The sequence below is a fragment of the Oncorhynchus gorbuscha genome, linkage group LG10, assembly GCF_021184085.1.
Source record: "Oncorhynchus gorbuscha isolate QuinsamMale2020 ecotype Even-year linkage group LG10, OgorEven_v1.0, whole genome shotgun sequence".
NCBI classification, from domain to species: domain Eukaryota; kingdom Metazoa; phylum Chordata; class Actinopteri; order Salmoniformes; family Salmonidae; genus Oncorhynchus; species Oncorhynchus gorbuscha.
In genome coordinates, this window is record NC_060182.1 from 11,311,762 (window position 1) to 11,331,669 (window position 19,908).

At 47.1% G+C, this 19,908-nt stretch overlaps 2 protein-coding genes across 7 annotated transcripts in view; both read left to right on the plus strand.

The window, feature by feature from the left end:
* Window positions 1-6,267, plus strand: part of LOC124045539 (extracellular sulfatase Sulf-2-like) — a 367,147-nt gene extending 360,880 nt beyond the window's left edge. For 4 of the 6 annotated variants that reach the window (XM_046364888.1, XM_046364889.1, XM_046364887.1 and 1 more), the window contains one exon: window positions 1,057-6,267. In XM_046364888.1, coding sequence (XP_046220844.1) covers window positions 1,057-1,105 — 49 coding nt within the window. In that variant the 3' untranslated portion in view covers window positions 1,106-6,267. The remainder of the gene's footprint in view (window positions 1-1,056) is intronic. The other 2 variants (XM_046364890.1, XM_046364892.1) reach the window with 1 other exon arrangement.
* A 1,379-nt stretch (window positions 6,268-7,646) lies between these two features.
* Window positions 7,647-19,908, plus strand: part of LOC124045541 (rho GTPase-activating protein 39-like) — a 177,170-nt gene continuing 164,908 nt past the window's right edge. Inside the window, exon 1 of the mRNA XM_046364894.1 lies at window positions 7,647-7,799. Within this exon, the coding sequence (XP_046220850.1) occupies window positions 7,786-7,799 (14 nt within the window). The 5' untranslated portion in view covers window positions 7,647-7,785. The remainder of the gene's footprint in view (window positions 7,800-19,908) is intronic.

The window sequence follows — 19,908 nt, forward strand, 5'->3', positions numbered from 1 at the left end:
AGTCTCCTCTAACAGTCTCCTCTAACAGTCTCCTCTAACAGTCTCCTCTAACAGTCACCTCTAACAGTCTCCTCTAACAGTCTCCTCTAACAGTCTCCTCTAACAGTCTCCTCTAACAGTCTCCTCTAACAGTCTCCTCTAACAGTCTCCTCTAACAGTCTCCTCTAACAGTCTCCTCTAACAGTCTCCTCTAACAGTCACCTCTAACAGTCTCCTCTAACAGTCACCTCTAACAGTCTCCTCTAACAGTCTCCTCTAACAGTCTCCTCTAACAGTCTCCTCCTCTAACAGTCTCCTCTAACAGTCTCCTCTAACAGTCAGTCTCCTCTAACAGTCACCTCTAACAGTCACCTCTAACTAACAGTCTCCTCTAACAGTCTCCTCTAACAGTCTCCTCTAACAGTCTCCTCTAACAGTCTCCTCTAACAGTCTCCTCTAACAGTCTCCTCAGTCTCCTCTAACAGTCTCCTCTAACAGTCTCCTCTAACAGTCTCCTCTAACAGTCTCCTCTAACAGTCACCTCTAACTAACAGTCACCTCTAACAGTCTCCTCTCAGTCACCTCTAACAGTCTCCTCTAACAGTCTCCTCTAACAGTCTCCTCTAACAGTCACCTCTAACAGTCTCCTCTAACAGTCACCTCTCTCTCCTCTAACAGTCTCCTCTAACAGTCACCTCTAACAGTCACCTCTAACAGTCACCTCTCTCCTCTAACAGTCTCCTCTAACAGTCTCCTCTAACAGTCTCCTCTAACAGTCTCACCTCTAACAGTCTCCTCTAACAGTCACCTCTAACTTGTTTTTTCTTCCCCTCTTTCGTTCCTCTTTCATTTCGTTAGTTTTTTCAACTCTGGATTTTTCCAGGCTTGCCTGCTGCTCTCTGCTAGTTCTAATTAATAACCATGACTGTCTCACTCTCCTGTCTGTCTCACTCTCCTGTCTGTCTCACTCTCCTGTCTGTCTCACTCTCCTGTCTGTCGCTATGAATGGATATAATTCTAACCTGCAAGGTTTAGGCAGCTCACATCTCATACTGTCCTGTTGCTTGTCACCTGTAGAGGGCGTCATCCACCCCCACCGCCCAGCACATCTGCCTTAGTCATCTAATCATCTCTACCTGTAGAGGGCGCCATCCACCCCCACCGACCAGCGCATCTGCCTTAGTCATCTAATCATCTCTACCTGTAGAGGGCGCCATCCACCCCCACCGCCCAGCGCATCTGCCTTAGTCATCTAATCATCTCTACCTGTAGAGGGCGCCATCCACCCCCACCGCCCAGCGCATCTGCCTTAGTCATCTAATCATCTCTACCTGTAGAGGGCGCCATCCACCCCCACCGCCCAGCGCATCTGCCTTAGTCATCTAATCATCTCTACCTGTAGAGGGCGCCATCCATCCCCACCGCCCAGCGCATCTGCCTTAGTCATCTAATCATCTCTACCTGTAGAGGGCGCCATCCATCCCCACCGCCCAGCGCATCTGCCTTAGTCATCTAATCATCTCTACCTCTAGAGGGCGCCATCCACCCCCACCGCCCAGCGCATCTGCCTTAGTCATCTAATCATCTCTACCTGTAGAGGGCGCCATCCACCCCCACCGCCCAGCGCATCTGCCTTAGTCATCTAATCATCTCTACCTGTAGAGGGCGCCATCCACCGCCCAGCGCCCAGCGCATCTGCCTTAGTCATCTAATCATCTCTACCTGTAGAGGGCGCCATCCACCCCCACCGCCCAGCGCATCTGCCTTAGTCATCTAATCATCTCTACCTGTAGAGGGCGCCATCCACCCCCACCGCCCAGCGCATCTGCCTTAGTCATCTAATCATCTCTACCTGTAGAGGGCGCCATCCACCCCCACCGCCCAGCACATCTGCCTTGGTTGACTCTCACTTTTCATAAGACTGCAGTGCCTCACAATGTCTCTCAATCTTTCTGATACTCTGCTGTCCATGTGTCTTGTCTGTTTCTCCATGTAGCTGCCTCATAAACTAGTGTGAATGTCAGAGAATGAACCCATTCAAGCATTCATATAGAATAGAATACTACTCTGTCCTGGGACCAGTTTACTGGGAGCAGTGTTCATGTGGTGGTGATGAGGAGAGTACAGACACAATGGGAGACAGAGGTTTGCTGTGGATGACACTGTTTTGTCTGTGTGATCTTGTCTCATCAGAGGACAGATTTGGGAAGGCTGGGAGGGATAGGGTCCAGGAGGCGACAGTGGCCCCGTCAGAAGCACCCAGTGCAGGAGGAACGGGAATGGACTGGTCAGAACTTGAACCCTTGTACAGACTTGACAAGCACGCGTACGATCTCAAACTCAATTTCAACGTCAGCCTGGAGGACTGGGACAACTTTGACTGGACCGTGGACAGGATGTTCACGATGCTAGGCAACTTCAACCACCAGCCGAACGGGCGCCGCAGCAACTTGATTCCCGGGGAGGGCAGAGGAGGAAGAGACCACGCCCTGGTGTCCTCAACGGACCAATCAGCCTCAGCCATCTACCTGACCACCCTGGCCACTCCAGCTCTCCTGCTGAGAGAGGCTGCGGCCGAGGTCCTGAGGGAGGCGTTGGGGCTGAATGGAGGGGAGCACCGCTCTTCCTCCTCTTCCTCCTCCTCTTCCTGTCCTCCAGTCCTAGCTGAGGAGGGCCGCTCAGACTGGGACCACTCCCCACCTCTCCTCAACCAGTTAGGGGAGGAGGGCCCGCCTAGACTGCATGACGAGGATGAGGAGGGCAGGGATAGGGGTGATGAAGAGGAGGAGGAAGAGTTGTTTAGGAGACGGTCGGCCCGGTGGAGGCTGAACCATGCTCACTGTCAGTGCAGTGACTTTGTTCAGGAAGCTGAGAACGGGTTGCCTGTATGACTGCCTGTAAGACCCCTCTCTCACTCTGTCTCCCCTCCTCACCTGAGATTTTAGGGAGACTGAATCAGCACAATGTCACCTCTGGCCTGTCCACCACCCAGACCCGCTTCTCAACCTCCTCCTCCTCAGGCCACAGCAGCACTTCCTGGCTGATATGGGGATGAGCCTGTCCCTTTAATCAAGACTGTAGTCCTCCAGTGCCCCAACCATTTCCCAGGCCAGCAGATGGCCCACTGCTGGCCCCTTCCTGTAATACACCAACGGACTTCACCAAGAGAACACAGCAGCAGCGAACACAGCAGCAGCCCATGATTCTTTATGAGCGAACACAGCAGCAGCCCATGATTCTTTATGAGCGAACACAGCAGCAGCCCATGATTCTTTATGAGCGAACATAGCAGCAGCCCATGATTCTTTATGAGCGAACACAGCAGCAGCCCATGATTCTTTATGAGCGAACACAGCAGCAGCCCATGATTCTTTATGAGCGAACACAGCAGCAAACCATGATTCTTTATGAGCGAACATAGCAGCAGCCCATGATTCTTTATGAGCGAACACAGCAGCAGCCCATGATTCTTTATGAGCGAACACAGCAGCAGCCCATGATTCTTTGTGAGCGAACACAACAGCAGCCCATGATTCTTTATGAGCGAACACAGCAGCAGCCCATGATTCTTTGTGAGCGAACACAGCAGCAGCCCATGATTATTTATGAGCGAACACAGCAGCAGCCCATGATTCTTTATGAGCGAACACAGCAGCAGCCCATGATTCTTTATGAGCGAACACAGCAGCAGCCCATGATTCTTTATGAGCGAACACAGCAGCAGCCCATGATTATTTATGAGCGAACACAGCAGCAGCCCATGATTCTTTATGAGCCAACACAGCAGCAGCCCATGATTCTTTATGAGCGAACATAGCAGCAGCCCATGATTCTTTATGAGCGAACACAGCAGCAGCCCATGATTCTTTATGAGCGAACACAGCAGCAGCCCATGATTCTTTATGAGCCAACACAGCAGCAAACCATGATTCTTTATGAGCGAACATAGCAGCAGCCCATGATTCTTTATGAGCGAACACAGCAGCAGCCCATGATTCTTTATGAGCGAACACAGCAGCAGCCCATGATTCTTTGTGAGCGAACACAACAGCAGCCCATGATTCTTTATGAGCGAACACAGCAGCAGCCCATGATTATTTATGAGCGAACACAGCAGCAGCCCATGATTATTTATGAGCGAACACAGCAGCAGCCCATGATTCTTTATGAGCGAACACAGCAGCAGCCCATGATTCTTTATGAGCGAACACAGCAGCAGCCCATGATTCTTTATGAGCGAACACAGCAGCAGCCCATGATTCTTTATGAGCGAACACAGCAGCAGCCCATGATTCTTTATGAGCCAACACAGCAGCAGCCCATGATTCTTTATGAGCGAACACAGCAGCAGCCCATGATTCTTTATGAGCGAACACAGCAGCAGCAGCCCATGATTATTTTCCTAATGCAGGATGTTACTTTGCTTTGTTTTTTGTTTTTGGGGAGCTTTGGGAATATGAGAGGAAAATAAAGTTGATTGCTTTTTGATATTCATTGGATTCTTTGAAAAAAGATTGTGTATTTTATATGTGTATTTGACTTTGTTAGTTTTTACTAAGGGGTGTATGAATTGGTGCTGGTTCCACCCCCCTGTGCTGACTACCTGTATGTGGCACATTGATTAAGGCTTTTTTTTAACCAATGTGTTACTAAGTCATTTTTGAAAACACTTAATTCCACAAAATGCAGATGATCAATTATGAGGTTCAGTGACACACACACACACACACACACACACACACACACACACACACACACACACACACACACACACACACACACACACACACACACACACACACACACACACACACACACACACACACACACACACACACACACACACACACACACACACACACACACACACTTTGAGTTAGAGTGCTGTGGAACTTGCCTTTTAGTTTGGTCGGTCAAACCGACACGAGGAGGCCGGGGTTTGGGTTGGAGTGCAGGTAGGAACTGGGACTACGTGTCATCGAAGTGCCATAATCTTTTCAGTGTTGCAGCTTATTTGAGTTCTACTATGTTTGTAATGAAAAACAAGAGACTTGATATTTATGTGATTCAAAGCATTCCCTTTTGTTGTGTTCTTATTCTTATTTAAGAGTTTTTACTGAAAATATCTCTACCGCTACAACTTGGTAGCTGTGGCATTAACCGTTTTGAGAGAGTCCAATGATGTGAACCCACTGAGACGTATAGAGATCACAGCATTGTAGCTGTCCCATTATGGTGTCTGTGACAGTATGGGCAGCACAACTGAAGCCATTTCCATTTTAAAATAGTCTGTTTTCTTCTTCTTTAGATAAAAAAAAGGTGTAAACTAATATAGGTGTCTTATCGCATCCTGCAGTGCTGGAGTCCTGAACCAAATTTAGTGTCATTCATTTATTGTGGCCACTAGATGGCAGTCACATAGATTGAAGCCATTTACAAACTAGGCAAACCATTTTAAAGAAGAAGACAATGCTCTGCTTATTGGCTGATCGCTCCCAACCCCATACGAATCTCTACACAGTTGACTACTGTAAAAATGCCTGGAAGCCATCAATGGCAATGTCCATGCAAAAACAGGTTATTTCTATGTAATTATCCTTATACATCTCTATGTGTAAACCTGACTTGTCCAGTCTGGTTGGTTCATCCAGGAAGTCTGTTTCATGAAGTCATCAGTCCACAGTTGAGTTCCCCTGCTAAGACGTTGTTGCATGTATCAACCAATGGTTGTGTGCTAGGTCATCGACTGTGCTGTCAGGGCACCAGATTGCTAGGACATATGATATGGTTAGCTGATATGTAAAATAACTATCCAATGGCTGGGCCGAGGAACGCGCCCCACTACCTCTCTCTGATGTCATCAAAGGCTTCAGAGAGAAAAGGTGTGCTTGATTTACAAGCCGATGTGTCCCAGAGATGGGCGGGACACAGGTTTCATGACCCACTCACCTTATACAGCAACCCTGGCAGTTTATTCTGCCTAATACCACTTAGAGATACTCAGACACATGCTGGCTTGTAAAACAAGTCGACACAGTCACGATCGGCCGTAACTTCATGGACTAAAGACTGTAGTTACACGTGTTTCTCTTATAAATAAAAATACATGGAAAAATAAATGTATTTAACAAATGCTGCATTCTTTATAACAGTAGATTTGTTCGCTATACATGGTGCTATTGGGGTCTCAACATATATATACAATTGCTGTGTGTATTTGAATGTAGGTTTTTTGCGATTAATGTAAATGTTAAAATATATTTTATAATAAACAGATATTACCTATCAGACAGCGCTTCATCAAAAGGGTCAAATAGTGGGTGCTTATATTTGTCCTGTTTCACTGCATGTACAAGTGGGTAACTTGTACAAGTTTGGTAATGGGAATTTAGCATATCCTTACTCCCCCTGACAGTGGGTTCGTGGCCAGGGATCTGTCGTTATTGACCGGGAACCTGGAGCAATTTGGGTTGAGTGACTTGCTCATGTGCAGATCAACAGATTTTTCATCTTGTTTTTTACGGGGATTCAAAATATCGACCTTGCGGTTACTGGTCAAATGTACTAGCTGCTAGGCTACCTGCCGCCATACACTGCACCGATGTTTAAGTAGTCTTCTGATGTGAATACCCTGGAGCAGAAGGAATCTTTCCACCCTCAATTTACCAGGAAACGAGGTAAAACAAGTCCCTTCTCCCCCTGGAAAAAAATAAGCAACAGTACTTTTTATTAGCACTTTGAAATGGACTACTGTATGTGGACAAAAAAAAGAGAGGGTTTTATCATAACGATGCCTTTTGTAGTTCCATGGGTTTATCGTGCATATATTTTGGTTTCCAGTGAACAGTTGATAGCTGTAACTAGTTTGTGAATAAAGTGTTGAATGCCAAGGTTTCCTCCTCTTCACTTAGTCTGGGTTGTGTTTATTTGACATGTTCAGACCTGCAATCCTTGATTGGGACTCTGTTACCAATACCATACATGCCTATTTCTTATTGGGACATTGATGTACTGTATAACATATTTGTCTGGGTTCTGACAAACCATACATTTGATCTTGTTCCATATTCAGCCAACAGGTTTCACTGGTTCTTTCAGCTTTGGAAGCTTTGGTGAAAAGTAAATATCTTGATAAATGTGTTGGTACACATTGAAGAATGATTTCCCAAACAGTTAATTTAATAAATAGACACTGATCCAAACTTTTGGACACAATTGGATCTGGGGTGACAGTCAACATGAGTCTGGGATGTATACTTCTGTCTCAGCACTAGGTGGGTGTATTGGATCATGTTGACACCAAGATCATCACTCGGTACCCCAATGCAGAGGGAAAACAGAGGGGTATACTACAAAGCAAATTCCATGAGTTAGCTAGATAACTTTGATAAGCAACCAGACATAACTATTGATTTTCTGATTCATTAAGAAAGCTTAACTTAGATATGTGTTTTTGATTGTTGAGTCAATAAGACCATGCACATTTAAAACTTATCATTCTAATATATATATATATATATTTCAGAATATTTAGGCAAGTTAGCTGGCTAACTCATTCAAGCTGCTTTGTAGTATACCGCGCAGTTAAATACAGTCCGTTGGGGATCAGATTACATATAAACCATGACCATGGTGGAGTTTCGTGGAGGGGTGTGTGTGCTGTACTGACTTGCACACAGACAGGGCAGGGGTGAGGCAGTACTGTGCTCTAGTTACGTGGAAACGCACATACATAGTTTCAACTAGTGGGAAATCTACTACAATGCAACTCTTACTCCAACTTTTTGCTCATACAATGTGAGGAAGATGGCCGAAACAAGGTATGCAAGTTACTATTTACTGTACAGTGTATTGTCAATGCATGTAACTTTGTGTTTCTCTTGGTGAACGAAACTAGACCGATATAATGTGACTCGTTTTTGCTGTTGATCCTCGTGTTGCCGCTTCTCACTTCTGCTGGTTGATGATTTCCACTGTCTGCTGTGCTGCAGTAAAATAATACAGGCTTGAAGTTGACTATAGTCTGGAGATTAAGTTTTACATTACTCAAACCTTATAGGAAAACGTATTGTCTCGGTTTCCCTTTGCGTGCCTCAAATTTAAAATGTTCCCTTTATTTGAAATGCAAATGGTATGCTATGGAAATGAAAAAGAACAAACATTTGTCAAAACGCAAATCGTTGTTACCATATAAACACAGTCTAAGACAATAACATGTAGTCAAGGATTTGAACAAACTAATTTCAAACGAATAAAAAGCTTGAAATGAAGGACACCAAGAAGACATACAAACTGAGGTGAAATGTTTTCCCATTTCAATAAGTATTTGATTGTTCTGGATCAATATATTGTATTCATTACGGATGTAGTCCTTCTTTTCAAGAGAAAGTCAGCCTAAAACACTGCATGCCTGTCCAATAACTACACTAGGGTCTATTATTATATTATTATTACACTGTTCCTTATCGGTGTGTAAAACCATGCCTCTGGGCAACTTCAACGTTCAAACACGAGATCCAAGGTTTTTACAATGGATTCATGGGCTAGTCTGGGGGGAAACATGCCTGGTCTTGACCGGCATGCATGTCGGTGAACAGATGCTGAACGCTACAGGAGAGGGCTGGTTAGTTACACATGGTCCAGCATGCTTTCCCTCTGGTGCTGTGTCAGTCAATCTGCCGCTCAGTCAGTCACTTCCCATCCCGACTTCCATGTGTCCAGCATAATGGCAACCATCACCAGGACCGGCGTGGACGTATTTTATTCATATTTTAGTTCAACTGACTAGACTCGATTAGCTGTTTAGTGTTGGCCTCATGCTATATCCCATTTATATAAAGACATATAATGATTGGGGTAGTTTAGATGAATTTGTTAGCCTGTAATCAGTTGATGAGTGCAGTGGATAGAGCAGTGTATTGCTCTTACTGACTAGAGTTGTGTGAGTACTATATATATATATAATAACAGAGTTGTGTGAGTACTATATATATAATAACAGAGATGTGTGAGTACTATATATATAATAACAGAGATGTGTGAGTACTATATATATAATAACAGAGATGTGTGAGTACTATATATATAATAACAGAGATGTGTGAGTACTATATATATAATACCAGAGATGTGTGAGTACTATATATAATAACAGAGATGTGTGAGTACTATATATATAATAACAGAGATGTGTGAGTACTATATATATAATAACAGAAATGTGTGAGTACTATATATATAATAACAGAGATGTGTGAGTACTATATATATAATAACAGAGATGTGTGAGTACTATATATATAATACCAGAGATGTGTGAGTACTATATATATAATAACAGAGATGTGTGAGTACTATATATATAATCACACTTGAAGGGAGTCCAAGTTACACATTGTGAAGACAGTGAGCAAATGGAGGCCATGGAAGCATTAACTATGTTTTATTGTGCTGTGGAAGCCAGAGTTGGATTGTATGATTGTGGTCTGATTTTAATGATCAGTTTCGTCTCTTGAATCTTGGCAGATGTTTCTACAAATAGCTTGGTTCCGCTACCAAAGTAAAAACACAAATAAAAAAACACATGCATGTTCCATAGCACTATTACTATTATACTAACTAGTACTATTATACTAACTATACTATTATACTAACTATACTATTATACTAACTATGCTATTATACTAACTATACTATTATACTATTACTATTATACTAACTATACTATTATTATACTATTATAACTATACTATACTAACTATACTATTATACTAACTATACTATTATACTAACTATACTATTATACTAACTATACTATTATACTATTACTATTATACTAACTAGTACTATTATACTAACTATACTATTATACTATTACTATTATACTAACTAGTACTATTATACTAACTACTATTATACTATTACTATTATACTAACTATACTATTATACTAACTATACTATTATACTAACTATACTATACGAACTATACTATTATACTATTACTATTATACTAAGTATTCAATATGGTCTATAGTGATACTGGAAAGAGTTTTCATTTGTGGAAAAGGTACATGTTTTACAACCCGTCCCGTCTCGTCCCCCCCATCCCCCTGTCCCGTCCCCCCCATCTCCCCTGTCCCCCCCCCCCATCTCCCCTGTCCCGTCTCTCCCCCCATCCCCCCCCCATCTCCCCCTGTCTCCCCGTCTCCCCCCATCATCTCCCCCCTGTCCCGTCTCCCCTGTGCCCCCGTCCCCTCCCCTCCCCCCCGTCTCCCCCCATCTCCCCTGTCCCGTCCCCCCCCATCTCCCCCCCCTGTCCCGTCACCCCCCGTCTCCCTGTCCCGTCTCCCCTGTCTCCCCCCCCATCTCCCCTGTCCCCACCCCCCGTCTCCCCCCATCTCCCCCCCCGTCTCCCCCCATCTCCCCTGTCCCGTCCCCCCATCTCCCCTCCCGTCCCCTCCCCCCATCTCCCCTGTCCCGTCATCCCCCCCCCGTCTTCCCCCATCTCCCTGTCCCGTCTCCCCGTCTCCCCCCCATCTCCCCTGTCTCCCCCTCTCCCCCCCCCCCCGTCTCCCCCCCCCCATCTCCCCCCTCTCCCTGTCCCGTCTCCCCGTCTCCCCCCGTCTCTATCCCTGTCCCCCTCCCCCCATCTCCCCCCCCCCCTGTCCCGTCTCCCCATCTCCCTCCCCCCGTCCCCCCATCTCCCCTGTCCCGTCTCTCCCCCCCCCATCTCCCCTGCCCCGTCTCCCCCCACCCCCGTCTCCCCTGTCCCGTCCCTGTCCCCCCATCTCCCCCCCATCTCCCCTGTCCCGTCTTCCCCCCCCCCGTCTCCCCCGTCTCCCCCCCCCCCCATCTCCCCCATCTCCCCTGTCCCGTCTCCCCCCCATCTCCCTGTCCCGTCCCGTCTCCCCGTCTCCCCCCATCTCCCCTGCCCCGTCTCCCCCCACCCCCCATCTCCCCTGTCCCGTCTCCCCCCCCGTCTCCCCCCCATCTCCCCCCTGCCCCGTCTCCCCTGTCCCGTCCCCGTCTCCCCCCATCTCCCTGTCCCCCCCGTCTCCCCCCATCTCCCCTGTCCCGTCTCCCCCCCCATCTCCCCTGCCCCGTCTCCCCCACCCCCGTCTCCCCCCACCTCACCGATATAATGTGACTCGTTTTTGCTGTTGATCCTCGTGTTGCCGCTTCTCACTTCTGCTGGTTGATGATTTCCACTGTCTGCTGTGCTGCAGTAAACCTTATAGGAAAACGTATTGTCTCGGTTTCCCTTTGCGTGCCTCAAATTTAAATGTTCTCTTTATTTGAAATGCAAAATACAACAGGCTTGAAGTTGACTATAGTCTGGAGATTAAGTTTTACATTACTCAAACCTTATAGGAAAACGTATTGTCTCGGTTTCCCTTTGCGTGCCTCAAATTTAAATGTTCTCTTTATTTGAAATGCAAATGTTGTGCTATGGAAATGAAAAAGAACAAACATTTGTCAAACGCAAATTGTTATTACCATATAAACAATAAACACAGTCTAAGACAATAACATGTAGTCAATGATTTGAACAAACTAATTTCAAACGTCCCGTCTCCCCCACCCCCATCTCCCCTGTCCCGTCTCCCTCCCCCTCCCACCCCACCCATGGGTATCCCGGGTGAACAGGAGCATTACTGAAATAAATAGTGTTAGGTTCTGACGTCTTCAGTCACCCACACACATCCTCCACTACTTGTGTTTGTCCATCATTACAATGAATGATCTATGGGACGGCAGGGTAGCCTAGTGGTTAGAGTGTAGAGGTGGCAGGGTAGCCTAGTGGTTAGAGTGTAGAGTGTACAACAGGCTTGGCAGGGTAGCCTAGTGGTTAGAGTGTAGAGGTGGCAGGGTAGCCTAGTGGTTAGAGTGTAGAGGTGGCAGGGTAGCCTAGTGGTTAGAGTGTAGAGGTGGCAGGGTAGCCTAGTGGTTAGAGTGTAGAGGTGGCAGGGTAGCCTAGTGGTTAGAGTGTAGAGGTGGCAGGGTAGCCTAGTGGTTAGAGTGTAGAGGTGGCAGGGTAGCCTAGTAGTTAGAGTGTAGAGGTGGCAGGGTAGCCTAGTGGTTAGAGTGTAGAGGTGGCAGGGTAGACTAGTGGTTAGAGTGTAGAGGTGGCAGGGTAGCCTAGTGGTTAGAGTGTAGAGGTGGCAGGGTAGCCTAGTGGTTAGAGTGTAGAGGTGGCAGGGTAGCCTAGTGGTTAGAGTGTAGGGACGGCAGGGTAGCCTAGTGGTTAGAGTGTAGGGACGGCAGGGTAGCCTAGTGGTTAGAGTGTAGGGACGGCAGGGTAGCCTAGTGGTTAGAGTGTAGAGGTGGCAGAGTAGCCTAGTGGTTAGAGTGTAGAGGTGGCAGGGTAGCCTAGTGGTTAGAGTGTAGAGGTGGCAGGGTAGCCTAGTGGTTAGAGTGTAGAGGTGGCAGGGTAGCCTAGTGGTTAGAGTGTAGGGACGGCAGGGTAGCCTAGTGGTTTGAGTGTAGAGATGGCAGGGTAGCCTAGTGGTTAGAGTGTAGAGGTGGCAGGGTAGCCTAGTGGTTAGAGTGTAGAGGTGGCAGGGTAGCCTAGTGGTTAGAGTGTAGGGACGGCAGGGTAGCCTAGTGGTTAGAGTGTAGAGGTGGCAGGGTAGCCTAGTGGTTAGAGTGTAGAGGTGGCAGGGTAGCCTAGTGGTTAGAGTGTAGAGGTGGCAGGGTAGCCTAGTGGTTAGAGTGTAGGGACGGCAGGGTAGCCTAGTGGTTAGAGTGTAGAGATGGCAGGGTAGCCTAGTGGTTAGAGTGTAGAGGTGGCAGGGTAGCCTAGTGGTTAGAGTGTAGAGATGGCAGGGTAGCCTAGTGGTTAGAGTGTAGAGGTGGCAGGGTAGCCTAGTGGTTAGAGTGTAGGGACGGCAGGGTAGCCTAGTGGTTAGAGTGTAGGGACGGCAGGGTAGCCTAGTGGTTAGAGTGTAGAGGTGGCAGGGTAGCCTAGTGGTTAGAGTGTAGAGGTGGCAGAGTAGCCTAGTGGTTAGAGTGTAGAGGTGGCAGGGTAGCCTAGTGGTTAGAGTGTAGAGGTGGCAGGGTAGCCTAGTGGTTAGAGTGTAGAGGTGGCAGGGTAGCCTAGTGGTTAGAGTGTAGAGGTGGCAGGGTAGCCTAGTGGTTAGAGTGTAGAGGTGGCAGGGTAGCCTAGTGGTTAGAGTGTAGAGGTGGCAGGGTAGCCTAGTGACTAGAGTGTAGAGGTGGCAGGGTAGCCTAGTGGTTAGAGTGTGGGGTTGGCAGGGTAGCCTAGTGGTTAGAGTGTAGAGGTGGCAGGGTAGCCTAGTGGTTAGAGTGTTGGACTAGTAACCGGAAGGTTGCAAGTTCAAATCCCCGAGCTGACAAGGTACACATCTGTCGTTCTGCCCCTGAACAGGTAGTTAACCCACTGTTCCTAGGCCGCCATTGAAAATAAGAATTTGTTCTTAACTGACTTGCCAGGTTTAAAAAAAATGGTTGAATAAAGCTATCCTGATGCGGGCAGACAACAATCATCTTCACTTAGATATACAGACAGTTATGGCTGGAGATGACACATGATGGACAGCCATAATGACATTGTGTAGCATTGGTGGCGTTGTGGTTACTGCTGGCTGAGGCCTCTGCTGTTGTAGATTTTTCTATAATGTCTCTCTCTCGTATGGTTCTCCTCTCCGTCCAACTGTTCTGTTTGTATCCGTCTGAGCCCCGACACGCCAGGTATGTGGCTCTGTTTTTACTGGTTGGGGTCACTATGTGCTGACTGGGAGTTTGGGCTGAAAAGCTGGATTGTTGGGCCACCGCCTGCAGGATGAATCAGAGAGAACTGACCATTGTGGACTTCATCAATGTCCATTTTAGATGTTGTCAAAAGACCTTTAGTCCTTCACAGCTGAGTCTGTGTTTATTTTATTTATTTAACCTTTATTTAACTAGGCAAGTCAGTTTTAAGAACAAATTGTTATTTACAATGACAGCCTACCCTGGCCAAACCTGGACAACGCAGTGCATCGTCTTATGGGACTCCCAATCACATCCGGATGTGATACAGCCTGGATTCGAACCAAGGACTGTAGTGACACCTCTTGAACTGAGATGCAGTGCCTTAGACCGTTGCATCACACGGGAGCCCTAGAATGCTGGTTTTTGGATAGTTGATGGAAAGTAACTGTGTGGGTTCATGTGCACACTCCTTTATGTGCACGTGTGCAATTGTTTGCATTCTTGTTGTTGTTGTTGTATATCTGTAGGCTATATTAGGTTTGAGTCAACGTGGCTAAACAGTGATCCCCATAGTGGTAGGGTGAGAACAGGCAGGGAGTGGTACAGTAGGACAGTGATCCCCATAGTGGTAGGGTGAGAACAGGCAGGGAGTGGTACAGTAGAACAGTGATCCCCATAGTGGTAGGGTGAGAACAGGCAGGGAGTGGTACAGTAGAACAGTGATCCCCATAGTGGTAGGGTGAGAACAGGCAGGGAGTGGTACAGTAGAACAGTGATCCCCATAGTGGTAGGGTGAGAACAGGCAGGGAGTGGTACAGTAGAACAGTGATCCCCATAGTGGTAGGGTGAGAACAGGCAGGGAGTGGTACAGTAGGACAGTGATCCCCATAGTGGTAGGGTGAGAACAGGCAGGGAGTGGTACAGTAGAACAGTGATCCCCATAGTGGTAGGGTGAGAACAGGCAGGGAGTGGTACAGTAGAACAGTGATCCCCATAGTGGTAGGGTGAGAACAGGCAGGGAGTGGTACAGTAGAACAGTGATCCCCATAGTGGTAGGGGTGAGAACAGGCAGGGAGTGGTACAGTAGAACAGTGATCCCCATAGTGGTAGGGTGAGAACAGGCAGGGAGTGGTACAGTAGAACAGTGATCCCCATAGTGGTAGGGTGAGAACAGGCAGGGAGTGGTACAGTAGAACAGTGATCCCCATAGTGGTAGGGTGAGAACAGGCAGGGAGTGGTACAGTAGAACAGTGATCCCCATAGTGGTAGGGTGAGAACAGGCAGGGAGTGGTACAGTAGAACAGTGATCCCCATAGTGGTTGGGGGTGAGAACAGGCAGGGAGTGGTACAGTAGAACAGTGATCCCCATAGTGGTAGGGTGAGAACAGGCAGGGAGTGGTACAGTAGAACAGTGATCCCCATAGTGGTAGGGTGAGAACAGGCAGGGAGTGGTACAGTAGAACAGTGATCCCCATAGTGGTAGGGTGAGAACAGGCAGGGAGTGGTACAGTAGAACAGTGATCCCCATAGTGGTAGGGTGAGAACAGGCAGGGAGTGGTACAGTAGAACAGTGATCCCCATAGGGTGAGAACAGGCAGGGAGTGGTACAGTAGAACAGTGATCCCCATAGTGGTAGGGTGAGAACAGGCAGGGAGTGGTACAGTAGAACAGTGATCCCCATAGTGGTAGGGTGAGAACAGGCAGGGAGTGGTACAGTAGGACAGTGATCCCCATAGTGGTAGGGTGAGAACAGGCAGGGAGTGGTACAGTAGAACAGTGATCCCCATAGTGGTAGGGTGAGAACAGGCAGGGAGTGGTACAGTAGGACAGTGATCCCCATAGTGGTAGGGTGAGAACAGGCAGGGAGTGGTACAGTAGAACAGTGATCCCCATAGTGGTAGGGTGAGAACAGGCAGGGAGTGGTACAGTAGAACAGTGATCCCCATAGTGGTAGGGTGAGAACAGGCAGGGAGTGGTACAGTAGAACAGTGATCCCCATAGTGGTAGGGTGAGAACAGGCAGGGAGTGGTACAGTAGAACAGTGATCCCCATAGTGGTAGGGTGAGAACAGGCAGGGAGTGGTACAGTAGAACAGTGATCCCCATAGTGGTAGGGTGAGAACAGGCAGGGGGTGGTACAGTAGAACAGTGATCCCCATAGTGGTAGGGTGAGAACAGGCAGGGAGTGGTACAGTAGGACAGTGATCCCCATAGTGGTAGGGTGAGAACAGGCAGGGAGTGGTACAGTAGAACAGTGATCCCCATAGTGGTAGGGTGAGAACAGGCAGGGAGTGGTACAGTAGAACAGTGATCCCCATAGTGGTAGGGTGAGAACAGGCAGGGAGTGGTACAGTAGAACAGTGATCCCCATAGTGGTAGGGTGAGAACAGGCAGGGAGTGGTACAGTAGAACAGTGATCCCCATAGTGGTAGGGGTGAGAACAGGCAGGGAGTGGTACAGTAGAACAGTGATCCCCATAGTGGTAGGGTGAGAACAGGCAGGGAGTGGTACAGTAGAACAGTGATCCCCATAGTGGTAGGGTGAGAACAGGCAGGGAGTGGTACAGTAGAACAGTGATCCCCATAGTGGTAGGGTGAGAACAGGCAGGGAGTGGTACAGTAGAACAGTGATCCCCAACACTGGGTCTAATGTTACTCTGATACAGTGTTTCCCATATATGTATACAACCAATAAAATGAGATTTAATTTGGATTTGATTTGAATTCACCTTATTCAACTCATTGTGGGCTTGAGGATTAGTTGACAAGTTGAATCAGGTGTGCTTGTGTGCTGTTGGGGTTATTTGAGGACTGGAGTTGAGAAACACTGTTCTAATGAGTAGATATTTCCACAAAAACTTCAGTTGCCTTAATAACATTCCCCAAAATACTCCTGCAGTCCAAACCCCTTGGCGCCCATCCCTCTCCGTTTGGTTTTTACCGCTACCCAGTAGGTGCTTGTCTGTGGTTGGGTGGATTTCACTCCCTGTATTTAACTGGTCTAACTGGCCTGTGTCCCTGGCGTTGTGTTCCTTAGGGTCACAGAGTAGCAGTCAGTAAAAACGCCTGCTCATTAAAGACGGGCCGTGATTCAGGGTCTCAGCTCATTAACGTAGCTAGGACGTGTGCTACATTGACTCTACTCCTGGGTCATGACTTGAAGGCCCATGCCAGGGTTGCTGTTTATGTTCTAATCCAAATGGAAGGTAATGAATGCTGTATACATGATTTATTTTTATTTTTTTGGGGCTCCTAGCCCACATTGTGATGAGGAATAGGCTGTATACACGGAGATGATGTGTTATCTAACTGCCTGCTTCCTGGTGAATAGCTAGAAAGTACCAAGCAACATTTCAGTCACTGCTGACACTACAATGCCCTCACCCTAAACTTCACCTGCTGATTGTTTTCACCTTTTAGTAGAAGAAAAGGTCAAGAGTTGAATGTTACGTTTGTTAAATGTTAAAATTGGGTTGAATCTTTCATGACATTATCAGCATTATGGTCCAGCAGGCACTGTATCCCCGGCTGCCTTCTAGACACCGATCACTTATTGTAGGCATCTTGGTGAGTGTCATTCAGTACAGTACGTAGCCTGTACTAGAGAAATGTCAAGTTTGAAATGACACGAGTTTTGTAATATAAGTGATTGTTAATGGAACCAATGATGGCTACAACCATGAAACCTGTAGTAGTAGTTAAAATGATAACAAAATAAAAACAGTGATGCACATTCATGTTATAAAATTAGCTTTCTATTTATCATTCTGACATCAATTCAGGCTATTTATCACAATATGGATTTTTGTCCGTATCGCCAAGCTCTACTACCTTCTACTACCCCGGCCAACCACCCCGGCCAACCACCCCGGCCAACCGCCCCGGCCAACCGCCACGGCCAACCGCCCCGGCCAACCGCCACGGCCAACCACCACGGCCTGCTGTGGGCCTCCCTGCAGCCCCCCTCCCCTCTAAAGGCACTCTAATGGTATTCCTCTGACTGGACTCAAAGTGAGCGTATGTGCAATGTTTACTGTTCATTTTTATTGTTCATTTCACTTTTGTATACAGTGGGGCAAAAAAGTATTTAGTCAGCCACCAATTGTGGAAGTTCTCCCACTTAAAAAGATGAGAGAGGCCTGTTTTTTTCATCATTGATACACTTCAACTAGGACAGACAAAATGAGAAAAAAAAATCCAGAAAATCACATTGTAGGATTTTTTATAAATTTATTTGCAAATTATGGTGGAAAATAAGTATTTGGTCAATAACACAAGTTTATCTCAATACTTTGTTATATACCCTTTGTTGGCAATGACAGAGGTCAAACGTTTTCTGTAAGTTTTCACAAGGTTGTCACACACTGTTGCTGGTATTTTGGCCCATTCCTCCATGCAAATCTCCTCTAGAGCAGTGATGTTTTGGGGCTGTTGCTGGGCTTGTAACGCCAGGGTAGTGGGTTCGATCCCCGGGACCACCCACACGTAGAATGTATGCACACATGACTGTAAGTCGCTTTGGATAAAAGCGTCTGCTAAATGGCATATATTATATTATATTATCTGGAGACTGACTAGGCCACTCCAGGACCTTGAAATGCTTCTTACGAAGCAAGTGAGGTAGATAATATACAAAAGTGAAAAAACAATGCAAACAGTAAACATTACACGTACAGAAGTTTCAAAACAATAATGTCATATCACAATTAGTGTTGTAACAATGTACAAATGGTTAAAGTACACAAGGGAAAATAATTAAGTATAAATATGGGTTGTATTTACAATGGTGTTTGTCTCTCTCTATCTCTCTCTGTCTCTATCCCTCTGGTTGATCTAAATGGAAGTGTAATCTTCATAACAAACACTCTCCACCTCTACATAGTTGCTCCTGGGGGGGCTTGAGAAATGTCTCTGCGTGTAAAGGAAGGATCGGGGGAAAGCCTCTGTTGTCAGCCCTGCGTCTCTTTCCTGTGATTTATATAAGAGGTTGGAGGGGAGGAAACCTTCTCACAGTATGTGTTGGATCAGCACCCTGCTGCAACATGTCTCAAAGAGATTTAGAATAATTGACTTCTCCATGGTAACGGAGTTGGAGTGGCGGCTGGCTGGGTAGTGGTGTTGACAGGGGAGTAAGAGGACTGTTGATACGCATGGTGTTGATATGTTCTGCTGTTTGATGAGAAAAACCTAATGAGAAACTATATCACACAGACATATAGCCTGTCCTCTCCTGTCCTGTCTTGTCCTATCCTCTCCTGTCCTCTCGTTTCCTCCTCCTGTCCTCTCTCCTGTCTTCTCCTGTCCTCTTGTTTCCTCTCCTGTCCTCTCGTTTCCTCTCCTGTCCTCTCTCATGTCTTCTCCTGTCCTCTCCTGTCTCCTCATGTCCTCTCGTATCCTCTCCTGTCTTCTCCTGTCCTCTCGTATCCTCTCCTGTCCTCTCTCCTATCTTCTCGTATCCTCTCCTGTCTTCTACTGTCCTCTCGTATCCTCTCCTGTCTTCTCCTGTCCTCTCGTATCCTCTCCTGTCCTCTCTCCTGTCTTCTACTGTCCTCTCGTATCCTCTCCTGTCTCCTCATGTCCTCTCGTATCCTCTCCTGTCCTCTCTCCTGTCCTCTCGTATCCTCTCCTGTCTTCTCTTGTCCTCTCGTATCCTCTCCTGTCTTCTCCTGTCCTCTCGTATCCTCTCCTGTCATCTCCTGTCCTCTCGTATCCTCTCCTGTCCTCTCTCCTGTCCTCTCGTATCCTCTCCTGTCTTCTCCTGTCCTCTCGTATCCTCTCCTGTCTTCTCCTGTCCTCTCGTATCCTCTCCTGTCCTCTCTCCTGTCCTCTCGTATCCTCTCCTGTCTTCTCCTGTCCTCTCGTATCCTCTCCTGTCCTCTCTCCTGTCCTCTCGTATCCTCTCATGTCTTCTCCTGTCCTCTCGTATCCTCTCCTGTCTTCTCCCGTCCTCTCGTATCCTCTCCTGTCTTCTCCTGTCCTCTCGTATCCTCTCCTGTCCTCTCTCCTGTCCTCTCCTCCTCACCTTTTCCTCTCAGCATGAAGAGTTGTCATGGACCATTTCCGACTGCCCGTACAGAACGAGACTTCTAATGAAGGCTTCATGGTTTAGTATTTTCAATTAACAATCGGCCAAAGGTTTTTCACCTGCCAGGTTCACAAACAAAAGACTCTTCAAGGAGGGATTTCCTTTGTATGTGTCAGAAGAATGTTTGGATAC